The following is a 14,875-nucleotide window of genomic DNA, read 5'->3' as shown; positions in this document are numbered from 1 at the left end:
TAATGCAAAGATGACATTGTTTGAGATGTCTGAGTTATGACAACTTGACATAAACAAATACATCATAACCTGTCAGTGTCTTTGTCATGACAACTTGACATTATTTAGCTTTATGGGTTAACATTACATTAAACTGTCATGTGGTTGGTTTTGACATGGGCCATTTTGGCTGTCATGAATATTTTTTCAGTGGTACAAATTGAAGTTGTCATTATAATGTCATTAAGTGTTAATACTCTGTCAAATAATCTTATAACAGTATCATGAATATTTTTCTTGACCTCAACTACAGTGGTACGAATAAAATTTGTCATTAAAATGTCATTAAGTGTTAATACTCTGTCAAATAATTTTATAACAGCGTCATGAATAGTTTTCATTTAATAATGTTTTAAAAGATGACACTGTTATGAAATAATGATAACACTTTATTTTAGGGTCTTTTAACTAGTTGTTTATTACTATTAGCATGCATATTACTAGAATATATTGACTATTTATTAGTACTTATAAAGCACATATTAATGCCTTATTCTGCATGACCTTATTCTACATTCTTAATCCTACCCAATACATAAATTTAACAATTAACAATTAATAAGCAGTAAATTAGGAGTCTGTTGAGGGAAAACTCATAGTTAATAGTTTATATGTGTTCCCTATACTAAAGTGTTACCAAAATAATGTAATGTAATGTTAACCCATAAAGCTAAGTAGTTTCTTAAACTATAATTAATTTGATAATTAATCTGCTATGTCATGTTTATGACAGGTTATGTTGTCTTTGTAATATCAAGTTGTCATGACAAAGACACTGACAGGTTATGATGTGTTGGTTTATGTCAAGTTGTCATAACACAGACATCTCAAACAATGTCATCTTTGCATTAAAACTGACATAACTGAGTGACACTTAATGACAGTTGTCATAAACATGCTTAAAACCTCCTTAGATGTTTATATATATATATATATATATATATATATATATATATATATATATATATATATATATATATATATATATATATATATATAAAATTACACTTTGTATGTGGATTGCATGTGGAAGGCTAAGTGGAAAACAAGTGTCACATTGAAATGTTCACACCTACATTTTAATGTGTTATAAATAACTATGGCATTTAATTTAAATGTGACATATGAAGACGGCACAATTGTCTTTGCCACATCCTCAACCCACACTTGTTTCTTTCATATAAGTAGAGGAGATCCTATTACTAGTTGTTTATTCTTTTGCCAGGTGTTTTTTTTTGGGCATTGACAACACAAAGCTACAGAGATACAGAAAATGGGTAAGAGTGCAATATTCCTACCATTTCAATGTTTATTCAATGTCAAAATCGAATTCCTGTGGAATGTAAAGGGTTAGGTCACTAAAAAATGAAAATTCTGTTATTAATTACTCACCCTCATTTTTTGCATGAAAATATGATATGCAAATTACAACTCTCGGTTGGATAAATGTAAAAGCAAACCAGTGTCACGCCAGTAAAGTTTTGATGGATGACGCATACAGGAGTCTTAGCCTACATAAGGCACATGAGACGAAAGTCTGTTATTATTTATGCGCATGGTCAAACAAACCATACATGTGCGGTGCATACCAATTGGGGTTGGGGAGGCGCCATTGTGTATGTTGTGTCAAAAGGAAGGACCGCTGCTTTGACGTTAAAAACCCCTGACCGTTCACAGGTTGTACATAGGAAACAAGACCGGGTATGGTTGTAACACTTTTTGCTTAAGCATCTGTAACTCACTACATTCTTTTACATTTTGAGTGCTCAAAATTTTATACAAAGTACCCACATTTGTTTATTACAAAAGGCACCCATTCAAACCTCTGTAACTAAGGTAGTGGTGGCCGATTTGAATCTTTTGTTTCAAATCAGTGATTCAGGGCGTGTATCAAACTGCTAAAGTCACATGATTTTAGTAAACGAGGCTTCTTTACGTCAGTACTGTTTCGAAACATTTCAAAACAGTTTGAAATTTCAATGGTTCACCGGTAGAGGGTGATGATAAAGTGAATCCATGAATCATGCAGATTCAATAAGAACTGTTGAACAAGTGTCTAGGGCTTTATGGTTTTACCTGATCTCTGATCAATTTTATACATTTGTAGATGTTATACATTAGCATAATTAATATTAAAAATGGTAATTATTAATGTCTTATTGGCCTGTTTAGCTTGAGCCATGGAACAGAGAAACACGCAATGAAAATTGACAAAGGAACACATATTATACACACACTCTATATTTAATCGTATTAGATGATAAGTTAATTCCATTGAATTGATTTTACTTTAAATAAAACTTTTGCAATACATTTGTTAAAGGGTATTTTTAATGCATGTTTGGCCTGAGTTTTGTTGCATTTGCACTGTTCTGACCACCAGGGGTCACCGTGGAGAAGGGTGTCAGATTGTTTCGAAGCCTCGAATCATAATGGCACATTTGATTCAACTGCTTCAGTGTTTCATGAAGCCTCGATCTGCCCATCACTAAACTAAGGCACACCATGTATTTGACATCAAGACAACTCATAAGGGCTGTGATATTCTTACAATCTACCCCACTACTGGGGTAGGTTGTAACACATGCTGGGGTAGGTTCTAAGAATTAGACAAAAGAAGCAAAACAGCAGCCACACCATGCAATATGCTTCAAAAACAGGTTTACTGAAATCCAAAAGAACAATACAAAATATTGCCTCTCTTTCTGTGATTGACTACAGCTCAAGTGTCTGTAAATTAGTCTACTTGACCAAACTTGCTTAGCGGTATTTATGGTTAATGAACACTTAACTGTAAAGAACATGTAGATCTACCAAAAAAAATAAATAAATAAATAAATAAAAAATAAGTGTAAATGTGTGTGTCTTTGTGTGAATATTCTCAGAGTAAGAATGGTGAAAACCCCAGTTTTTAACCCTGAAGTGCAGGCTTGGTGGGCCCAGAGACTGCATAGGGCACACTTCCTTTGGCTTTGTGTTGCCAAACAGCTCCATGCAGACCAGATATAAGTTATCACTGTCTGTGGTCTCAGAATGTTTACCACTGGCTTTCAAAATTGTCACCACAACGGACTGACGTGTCCTTCTTTGAAACTGAATCATTTCCTTTTTCTTTTTTTTTTTTAACACTGGTCAGCACACATCCATCAGTCTTTTTTAAGAAACTGTTCTTAGTTGTATACAAGAGGATGGTTGTAACACTTTTTAAAGATAGTTCCAACCTACCCCACCTATGTCTGCCAGTGTTCAGCTAGCTGTTTTAACATAATGGTTTGAAATTAGCATGTTAACATTTTGCCTGAGAAACTACAATTGAATCTAATATAAGTTATATAATTTTATCTGCAAATGTTTAAGTACAAAACACAATATAGTTTTAGTCACAAAAAAAAAAAAAAAAAAAAAAAGGTTTTGTCTTTATAAAATCTGCATGTAGCCTACCCATTTACAGCCTTGACAACCATTCATATGGGGTCTGCAAGGAAGTTGATAAATAATGAAATGATCATAGGACTCCTAGCTTATCCTTGATTGGTGGAATTGGTGGTATTACAACTCTCCCCATGTTACAATCATACCCTAATCATAGACAGACACCCGCATCTCACAAATATCAGATAACAAAAATATGTTCTAAAAACATGTTGCCATTGTTCCCATTAAGTTATGAAAATGTTATTTTGAATGTCACGTACAAAACATGCATTTTTTATTTTTTTATTTTTTTGAATGTTCTCTAGACATTCTGAAACAAGTAGTAGGCAATGGTATTTCTAACAGAGAAAATGTGTTGCAAGTCAAAAACCACAAAATGTTTAATTTGCAAGTTTTTGCTCCAGAACTAACTCTCTCTGCATTATTTTCTTCTCTCTCTTTTTTTTTTTTTTTTTTTTTTTTGCTATAGTGTGCACCAGTTTGGGATATGATAATCTGACCACTGTCACTGTGACACAGGAGAAAGAGGGCTTGTCAAGCATCCAGATCTTCGCTTTATGCATTTACCTCACCATCTTTGTCGTGGGCTCCATTGGAAATGGGCTCGTCATATTTGTGACCGGCTACAAAATGAAGACGACAGTCAACTCCATATGGTTTCTCAACTTGGCAATTGCAGACTTCTTTTTTTCTTTTGCCCCAGTCATGCGCTTTGTCTTGGTCTTTGGCAAGCCACTGGGTTACTTTTTGTCCAAGCTTCTCTCTTTCATGACAGAGCTAAATATGTTTGCAAGCATTTTTTTTCTGACTGCTATCAGTCTGGACCGATGCCTGTGCACATGGATGATCGTTTGGGCTCGCAATGAACGAACTCTAATCAAAGCTAAGATCATTTGCATGATTGTGTGGGTTTTATCCATTGGCTGTAGCATTCCTTTTGTAATCAATTTCTGCACCAAGTATCTAGACTTTCAGTCTCTGTTCACATACAGGTTTATAGTGGGCTTTCTCATCCCCTTCATTATCATTACATCTTCATACGTAGCTATTGGAGTGCGGGTCAAACATCTCAAAAAGGGAAGCCATCTCAAATCTTACCGTCTTATTATATCTTTGGTTCTGGCCTTTTTTGTATGTTGGTTCCCTTACCATATTCACAAATTGTGTTTCATTTCATTAAATGCAGTGGAGAATAAGCAGAATGTTAATGTTCGAGAAGTCATCTCTCAAACAACACCTTTTGTAGTGTGCCTGGCTTTTCTAAACAGTTGTCTGAACCCCATTCTCTATGTGTTCATGTGTGATGAGTTTAAGAAGAAGCTGAAACAGTCTCTGCTGCTGGTGCTGGAGACGGCGCTAGCTGAAGATCATCTGGACTTTCTTAATCACAAAGATGACAAAAATGAAACCAAGAATTCCTTGACCAGCTGCTGATACAAGAAAACTCTTTAAGAAAATCAGACTCTATGTTGCTACAGCCTGTTGTGTTACAATGGTTAATCTGATTTTTTGCTGTAAATAAAAGCGCATATAAGGCAAACAATCTAGTCAAAGTCAGTGTCCCATAAATTAATCTCTAGATATTAACTATACAGTGAAAGTTTCACATTGGATGTGCTGTGTTATGGGATAGTATCTTTTGATAGTGTGTCAGCTGTTAGGGAAACCTCTTCTGGGAGCTCAGACGTGCTGTGTAACACACAAGAATGAACCTCATTGGTTACGCAGCACATTTGCTGATAAGCTTCTGCTTATGTTTGCTGATCAATATTCATTGTGGGTAAAAGCTTGAATTAAATCTGCTCAGAATAAAAAGCGATCAAGCTTCTTCAAAACTGCTCGATTCATATAGACTATTTTTTTTTAGGAATCTTTCTTTCTTTCTTTCTTTCTTTCTTTCTTTCTTTCTTTCTTTCTTTCTTTCTTTCTTTCTTTCTTTCTTTCTTTCTTTCTTTCTTTCTTTCTTTCTTTCTTTCAGTTGCCTTTTATATTCACATATAAAGTCTTTCTTAGAGTGCGTGCTTGGTCAGCCCAGAGACTGTATAGGGCTTATTTCCTGTGGCTTTGTGTTGCCAAATTGCTCCATACAACTGCCCAAAAATAGTTGTGCCAAGCTTGTAGCATTATACTCAAAAAGACTTGAGGCTTCAACAAAGTATTAAGCAAAGGATGTGAATACTTATGTACATGTGATTTTTTTTCATTTTTTATTTTTATCAAATTTGAAAATATTTAAAATAAATTTATTTCACATTGTCATTATGGGGTATTGTTTGTAGAATTTTTAGGAAAATAATGAATTTAATCCATTTTGGAATAAGGCTGTAACATAACAAAATGTGGAAAAAGTGAAGCGCTGTGAATACTTTCCAGATTCACTTGTATGTGCTCTGTTACATAAAAACGATCCTATGATTGAATCTGGAAATAAAGCAAAATAAGAATTACTCCTCAGATGCCATGTCCGTAATTTATAGCAAAAAAAATCTAGCATTAATTTGATCTCAAATGAATTCATTTATAGAAGTTATTACTCCACCACCTGTGTAACATCATTCACCAATGTAGCTAAATGACAGGTTTGCAACAATATGGTTTCAGGGAACAGTCGTGACTAGCTAGTTGATTTGTTCAACGATGCATCATACTATGGTAGTGAAGCAACAAATTGTGTCGTTATGCAGGAAACGCACCCCAGACCTATGGAATTACCTTTGTGCCAATAAAAAAAAAAATTAACGTAACTTTTCAAAAAACTAATAAAAATATAAATTGAAACTGAATAAAATGTCTTTGAAACTTAAATAAATCGCAGGCAAAATGTTTGACTTTGTTTTTTTTACACTGCATGTTTTGCTAACTGTTCCTCCTCTTTCTTTCTCTGATCTGTACTTACAAATGTGTTTCCAGAATTTTCATTTATGATCCCAGAGTTTTTGTTCCCCTTCCTGGTACAAATCTCACGCGGGGTCGTGGCTAGCAGCGGTGTGTTCTCATTGGCTACTGAGTTTTTGATTGACAGCTTCTTGACCTGAAAGTGAAGACATCAGTGTTATGTTTACAATTACTTGTATGGAGATGAGCATCTGTAAGTGGCTTCTATTTCATTTTAGTGTTATGAAGATAGGACTTTTTTATTATTTCATCTGTATTTATCTGCTGCTACACTATGGTGAGATGATTTCTTAGGACTAGCACAGACAAATTATTTAATCATCATTAACATCAGTCATCATCGTTATCAGTAATTTTTTTTTTTTTTTTTTTTAAGTTTACAAAATCAATATAAGTACTTGCTTTTGCTTTTTCAGGTGGATAGGTATTTTAGAGCTCATTTAGAGCCCATATTATACAGCAGTGCTGTGTTGATTTAACCCAATAATTAAAGGACCTGGTTATGTACTGTACATACAGTTACAGTCTTGAATTTACATTTTTATTCGTTTTTTTTTTTTTTTTTTTTTTTAAGTGTTAATTTTTATTGGAACAAAGGTAATTCCATACAAACCTGTACTGTGAACTATGCAACCAAACACTAAACACCATTAAGGTATGACTGAGAAACCTGAGGGCAATGAAGATGGAGCACTGGCAAAGGAATTTGTTTTCAATGAGAATTCCATTCGCAGGGTTATTTTTTATTTTTCACACAATTTATGTGCTTTAGCTATGCAAACAGTTTAGGTTTGGTTGGTAGTCTAGCTTCCAAGAATTAAAATAGTTTAATTTCGGAAATGTGCATGTGTTTATATGGTCATATATCAGACTACTCAATTTCAAGTCCATATTCTTTATCTCCTTTTTACCCTTTAAAATTTTGTTCAGTATTTAATACTTTTGACTGATGTTTGTTTGTCCATTGAATAATCTGGATTATTCCAAATGATGGAGAGCGTACACACAGCTAATAATTTGCATAAAAGCCACGTCCATATAAGAGCGACCTCACCTCTCTCACTCTTGCTGTCTCTCCTCACACACTCGGCAATGCATTTCCCAAAAGCATTGTTAGCCAACTAACATCGCAAGTTCCGTCCTAACTAACATACACTATACTGCCAAAAGTATTAGAACACCCCTCCAAATCATTGTATTCAGGTGTTCCAATCACTTACATGGCCACAGGTGTATAAAATCAAGCACTGTTTCTACAAACATTTGTGAAAGAATGGGTCGCTCTCAGAAGCTCAGCGAATTCAAGCATGGTACCGTGATAGGTTTTCACCTGTGCAATAAGTCCATTCGTGAAATTTCCTCACTACTAAATATTCCATAGTCAACTGTTAGTGGTATCATAACAAAGTGGAACCAATTGGGAACAAAAGCAACTCAGCCATGAAGTGGTAGGCCACGTAAAATCACAGAGTGAGGTCAGAGCATGCTGAGGCGCACAGTGCGCAGAAATCTCTAACTTTCTGCAGAATCAATAGCTACAGACCTCCAAACTTTGTGACCTGCGTGAAGTTGCCCCCCCACCCAACGCAAAACGTCTGCAAAATAGTCTCAATCGTTTGTGCTTCGTTTGTGCCGGTAAAAGTTTTGTTTGTGCTGCTTTCGATTTTAAAATATTAGATTTTGAATTATAGGCGATGATGTCACTCAGCCCCCCACATGCTCCAAATTCGCCCAAAATAGTCTCGTTTGTTTGTGCTCCGTTTGTGCTGGTGAAACTTCCGTTTGTGCTCCTTTCGATTTTAAAAATTATTAAAATAACTTTTATAGGTCATTCTGAGGTCACCCAGCCCCCCACATGTTCCAAATTCACCGAAAATAGTCTCAATCGTTTGTGCTTCATTTTTGCTGGTAAAATTAAGTTTAGCTTGTACTGCTTCGTTTTTTTTTTTTAGATATGTCTATTAAAATAATATTTATAAAATCTCAGGTCAATCAGCCCCCCACATGCTCCAAATTCACCACAAACAGTCGCAATCGTTTGTGCCGATAAAAGTTTAATTTGTGCTGCCTCGCTAAATATTAGACATTGATTGCATTGAAATGAATGACACTGAACGGCTGCAAATGCAAATCACATAAGAGCATATTATAGTGACTATTAGGCTATATACCAAAGCATAGACATTTAACAGAAAAAGTAGGAGCAATGTGATTTCAAATTAAGTCTGTTTGCTTTCCTCCTTTTCAGTGACAAGCGCGTCAGAAATGTAAAGTTGTTGCATCAAAAAAGCTGCATCAGTCCGTTTAATTTCTTCAATTAATTAGCCTACGTCAAGAAAAACGACTTATTTAATTGTCTAACTAAACCTAATCGAAAAAACATATATAGGCATTCGTTTAATTAGATTTTACTTGAAAGTAAACAAAGACAAAAAAGAATTAAGCCTATATAAGATTAAAAAATAAGCTTTAAGGGTTTTTTTTTTTTTTTTTTTGGTTTATGGTTTATGGTTTATAATTAGACAATTAAATAAGTCGTTTTTTCTTGATGTAGGCTAATTAATTGAAGGAATTACATGGACTGGTGCAGCTTTTTTTGTTGCAACAACTTTCTGTTTCTGACACGCGCTTGTCACTGAAAAGGAGGAAAGCAAACAGACTTAATTTGAAATCACATTGCTCCTACTTTTTCTGTTAAATGTCTATGCTTTGGTATATAGCCTAATAGTCACTATAATATGCTCTTATGCGTTCAGTGTCATTCATTTCAATGCAATCAATGTCTAATATTTATAAAGTGAGGCAGCACAAATGAAACTTTTATCGGGCTGAGAGACCTCAGAACGAATTGCCAATTCTTTTAATATTTTAAAAACCGAAGCAGCACAAACGAAAATTTCACTAGCACAAACGAAGCACAAACAAACAAGACTATCTAGGGTGAATTTAAAGCATAGGCCTATGTGGGGGGCTGAGTGACCTGAGATTTTATAAATATTATTTTAACAGGTATATCCAAAAAAAAAAAAAAACCCCGAAGCAACACAAACTAAACTTTTACCAGCACAAACGGAGCACAAACAAACAAAACTATTTTGGGTGAATTTGGAGCATGTGGGGGGCTGAGTGACGTCATCGCCTATAATTTAAAGTCTAATATATTAAAATCGAAAGCAGCACAAACAAAACGTTTAATGGCACAAAACGAAACACAAATGATTGAGACTATTTTGGGCGAATTTGGAGCGTGTGGGGGGCTGAGTGACCTGATAATGACCTATAAATATTCTTTAAATATCTAAAAAACCAAAGCAGCACAAAAGAAAATTTTTTAGACTATTTTGCAGACATTTTGCGTTGGGTGGGGGGCCAACTTCACGTAGGTAACTTGGCCTTCAGATTAGCTCAAGAACAGTGTGTAGAGAGCTTCATGTGGAAAGCCTTCCCAGAATAGTTGAAGCTGTTATAGCTGCAAAGGGTGGGCCAACCCCATTTAAAACCCTATGGATTAAGAATGGGATGTCATTAAAGTTCATGTGCATGTAAAGGCAGACACCCCAAAACTTTTGGCAATGTAGTGTAGTTCAACGATTTGATGTTTCCCGAAACCATAGTTCAAATTAACATTCGCAAACTGCATCACAAACTTGTGTGGTTGGAACGACAGCACTGGAGCTGTGGTTAGAAGCATAGTAAAATAGCAAAATATGCAAGCTGACATGACTATATCTTTTATTTCAAATATATACAAATTCCATTTACATATTTTAGTTTGTCAAGAGATTTTCAGGGCCATTTTTGAAGAGTGCGTGTGCGTACATGCTCTGATATTCAAGAACGAGCCTATGATTGAATCTGGAAATAAAGCAAGATAATTGAGAAAGATGAGAATTAATCTGCAGATGCCATGTCTGTAATTTATAGCAAAAATCAGTTTGAGACCGAATTAAAGTTAAATAAGTTATTACTCCACCACCTGTGTGACATCATTCACCAACATGGCTAAATAACAGATTTATCTATAAATAACAATGCATCATACTATGGTAGTGAAGCAGCAAGTTACATCAAAACGCACCCCTGGATGGTAGATGAAAGAAAACTGAAGCCCAAAGTTTACTTCATCCATGTGCCATTCTCAAAACCATAACTGTTTGTTTTTTTTTTTTTTCTAAATTTTCAAAACTCTTAGTAATATCACAACAGATCATCAAAAGTGCACTTTTTTCAAACATGTCAGCATATTTTCAATTGTTTTAGCACAATACACAAAATCACAGAGTATCCTTTTCACTACACAAAATAAGTGTTTGATGTTTCATTTACTGCCTGTAATGTATAGTTTTGTTCATGTTTATGATTCCATGTCTTTTATTTTGCAGTTTAATTCATGTTGCTTGTTTGTGTTATGCTTCCCTTGCTCCTCATGTGCTCCCTTAGTCTATGTGTCATGTTCTGATTGGTTGTTTATGGTCCAGTGGTTTTCAGTTCTGTTCTGTCATTGGTTCCTTTGTCCCTTGTGTCACTTGCCCATTGGTTGTCTTACTCAAAGTTCACGTATTTAAGCCTCTTGTTTTCCATGTTACTTTGTTGTGTATTGATTATATAACCCTGCTGTCGTGTCGTGTCAAGTCAGTTGCTTTGTTTGTTTATTCACTTTGCTTTAATAAAATGCACTTGGGTTCATCAACTCACCTACAGTAGAACTGATCTTTACACATGCCTTTCATAAAGCTCCTACTATCAAACTTTTCATTTGCTTCTTTCTTGATTCATTTTAATACATTTGTCTATTATTTAATATAAATGATCTTAATGGTTAAACAATGAAACATTTGGTACATCTATATATTTCTATAGATAAAGTTTCTAGTTTGTTTGCAATTTCTGATACAGATAACCATCAGAAATTATTTTGACATTATAAGAGACTTATATATTACTTATATACTTCCTGTGTCCTCGTAAACCAAATGGCTTAAAAAACATACTAAACTGTGTTTTTTTTTTGTTTGTTTTTTTTTTAATTCAAAAAATGCAGACAGTTTTCTGTGAAGGATAGGTTTAGGGGTAGGGGGATAGAATATACAGTTTGTACAGTATAAAAACCATTATGTCTATGGAGAGTCCCCGTAAACCACATATACAAGTGTGTGTGTGTGTGTGTCATAGATATTTGCAATTTGCGAACATGCAGCAGGATAGAGTACAAGTAAAAACAGGGAAACAGACAATGACTCTATTACATCAGACTGATCAGAGACGCATCAGAAGAAGAGAGACAGATGACATCAAATAAATGCCATGTGATAAAACAGTAAACAGAGGCATTACTATGGTAGAGACTGCCACATTAATATAACTCACCCTTATAAAGGTCAACTTCAGTATAGATTCAGTCATATGGAACAGTGAGAACATTTACTGTATTTGCAGCAAACTCTGTTCTAGCACAAAACCCTCATGGACATTTCATAACTTCATCACACCATTTGTTATGTAATTTAGGTAATGTAAGTGTATTTTCTAATGTGTCATTTGAAGCCTGTGTAACTGTAATCATTTCAGCAACTCGATCTTCTTACAGGTGAGATGCGAGAACAAAAGAAAGTAGTTGCAGATCACAATGTGTGATTAGCCGTACTTGAACAACAGGTTACAAGACCGCAAAAGGGGCAGCGATCTGCGTCTAGTTGGATTACATGAAGGATCCAAAAAGGAAGACCCAGGGTTTTTTTTTTTTTTAAAGATCACTGCTGACGTGGCTCCCTTCTCTGGAAGGTAGTTATATTAAAGTGGAATGAGCACATTGCGTCACTAAGGTCTCCTCGGATCGTACTAAACCACAGGTCTTTCTTTTTAAACTTCTCATTCATTTTTTAAAGTTAGACATCAACCTTCTTGGTATTCCTCAATCAATTCATTATAAAGAAGTCATAAAATTATAAAAGAATGCCTATTTTTGTATTTATTTTTTGTAAAAATTGTAAAAGGTCATGAACGACCTGAGGTGTGTATGAGTGTACGTATATTTTTTTTCTGCACAACAATAATTGAATCTTAGATGATGGAATAAGTGCAATTCACCTTTATTCCACAAGGTGGCAGTGTCTGATACACAATGCTGAAGTAATTTTTTTTCAAGATTTTGAAGATGTTGAAAATTATATAATTTTGAGAATACATTTGAGATCACGAATGGGCTCATATTCGTGACCTCAAACATAAAACTAGCCCATTATTTGCTGAATTTACTGGGAAATGAGCTCTGACGAGGAAAGTTATGGTAGCATAAAATATCTGCTCAAACTGAGGCTTTTCAAGCTCCAAAAGGTAACAAATTATGATTTATTTTATTCTTCTGTAATTGTTACTCTAATATCAGAGGAGTTTTATATTATCGCGACAGGTAGAGATCCTTCCGTGTTAGATATAGATCCGGGTCGATAAAGACCCGAATATGTAAGAATGATTGGTGAAACAGTCATGCATTTAAGGGTTAAATGTGCTTTTAATATACTATCTCTGTTTTTTAAAAAAAAATGTATTTAGACACTACTTATAGTACATTTGAACCCATAGTGTACTACAAGTGGTAACTAAATATATTGCAACCACTGCATAGGCATATGATGTGCAAATTACATCTCCCTGTTGTAAAGCAATCCAGCGTTGTACTGGTAAAGTTTTGATGGATGACGCATACAGGAATTGTAACCTACATTAGGCACATGAGACAAGAGTCCATTATTATTGATGTGCATGTGAAAATTTGAAACAATTTTCCCTTCTCCGTGAGTTTGTTTGACAGGCGATCAAACCAATCATAACGCTGAACCTGCTGTTTTGTTCCACAAAGCAGTCAGGGGAATTAGTAAATTAGTATAGGTAGACTTGAATTCGAAATATGGTGTGTACTGACATCTTTCTGTGGTTGAAACAACATTCCTTCTGATCATTCATGTTTATTTGAAGCTATAAATTAACTAGCAGGAAGAGATGATCGGTTCACGAGCCACTTGAACTGAGGCACTACAGCGATCTGTCACGACAGAAAAAAGAAAAAAAAAGTACATTTGTGTGTCTACTGTATGTGTGAATATTCTCAATCAGAGTAACACTGGTGAAAAAACAGTGATTTTCACTCTAGAGTGCAGGCTTGGTGGGCCCAGAGACTGCATATGGTACATTTTACTCACACTTAATTTGGCTTTAGTTGCCAAATAGCTCCATACAGACAACATAAAAGTTTTCATGTCTGCAGTCTCAGAATCCTTACCACTGGCTTTCAACATGGTCGCCGCAACTGATCTGACAGGCCTGCCCTTCTTTGAAACTTCATCAGTTCCTTTTTTTCCTTTAAACACATTTACAGTATCTGTCATTCTTTTCCACTGTGTAGGTATTCTATAAGATTATTAAAAATAAACTGTTCTTAGTTAATTGTATGTAAGGGGATGGTTGTAACACTTTTTAAAGATGTGTTGTAACCTTGTGTTGTCAGCCAGTGTTCAGCTAGCTGTTTTAGCATAATGGTTTGAAATTAGCAGGTTAAAAATGCATCACGTTTTGCCTAGAAACTACAATTTAATCTAATATTAGTTATATATATAGTTTTAATCTAATATTAGTTATATAGTTATATATATAGTTTTAATCTAATATTAGTTATATAGTTATATATATAGTTATATATAGTAATAGTTATATAATTTTATCTGCAAAAGTTTCAGTACTAAACAAAAAAGAGTTTTGGTAAAATAAATAAATAAAAAAAAGCATTCTTACCTAAAATATCTTTTGTTGTTGTTGTTTTCTTCTTTATAAAATCTGCATGTACTTATTTACAGCCTTGACAACCATTCATATGGGATCTGGGAGGAAATTGAATAATGAATAATTAAATGATCATAGCTTATCCCTGATTGGTGGCATTGGTGATGTTACAACTGAAGCTCAAAATAATGATCATACACTAGAGAAATGTCGCACCAGTGCTAATGTTGCAGAGCAGCAATCGAGTAAGCATCAATTTTATTGGGACAATGAAGTTTTATTGCGTAAATGGAATGCATGCTCATTCACTGATGAAGATAATGAGTGGGGTACTGTGAACCAAATTGTCGTCTTTTCTAAATTTTGACAGCATGTTTTTGGCTGTGGCGCATGATCATCCCTGGATGGAACATCTCGGTGTGACTAAAACATATGATTGTATCCTTCAGCACTTCTTTTGGCCCGGTTTAAAAACGGAGGTTTCCCTTTCATGGGAACATCGACGCTGCGTAGTCGCTTTGGGAACGCCTCTGCGCGTTTTGTCTTGAAGCACTCGTGAAATCGAACCAATAGTGTGACGGGACGTCAGTGCGGGTGACGTCACGGACCAGGAAACTATAAAGCACTCCTGAGAACAAAGAACGCCAGCTTCTGTGTCTTCAGCAGCGCTCTGTGTTATCGTGTGTCTTATTTGGTGTTGTCTGTCAATTACATATACAGAGACGATCTC

General features: G+C 34.9%; 1 protein-coding gene across 1 annotated transcript; it reads left to right on the top strand.

Moving 5' to 3' along the window:
• Positions 1 to 1,312: 1,312 nt before the first annotated feature.
• Positions 1,313 to 4,908, top strand: LOC137004224 (C3a anaphylatoxin chemotactic receptor-like). The gene is made up of 2 exons (XM_067364411.1): positions 1,313 to 1,316; positions 3,944 to 4,908. The coding sequence occupies exons 1-2, from the start codon at positions 1,313 to 1,315 to the stop codon at positions 4,906 to 4,908; spliced, it is 969 nt and encodes a 322-aa protein (XP_067220512.1).
• The last annotated feature ends 9,967 nt before the right edge of the window (positions 4,909 to 14,875 follow it).

This window comes from Chanodichthys erythropterus, chromosome 17, assembly GCF_024489055.1.
Source record: "Chanodichthys erythropterus isolate Z2021 chromosome 17, ASM2448905v1, whole genome shotgun sequence".
Lineage (NCBI taxonomy): Eukaryota > Metazoa > Chordata > Actinopteri > Cypriniformes > Xenocyprididae > Chanodichthys > Chanodichthys erythropterus.
This window is presented reverse-complemented; position numbering and strand designations above follow the sequence as displayed.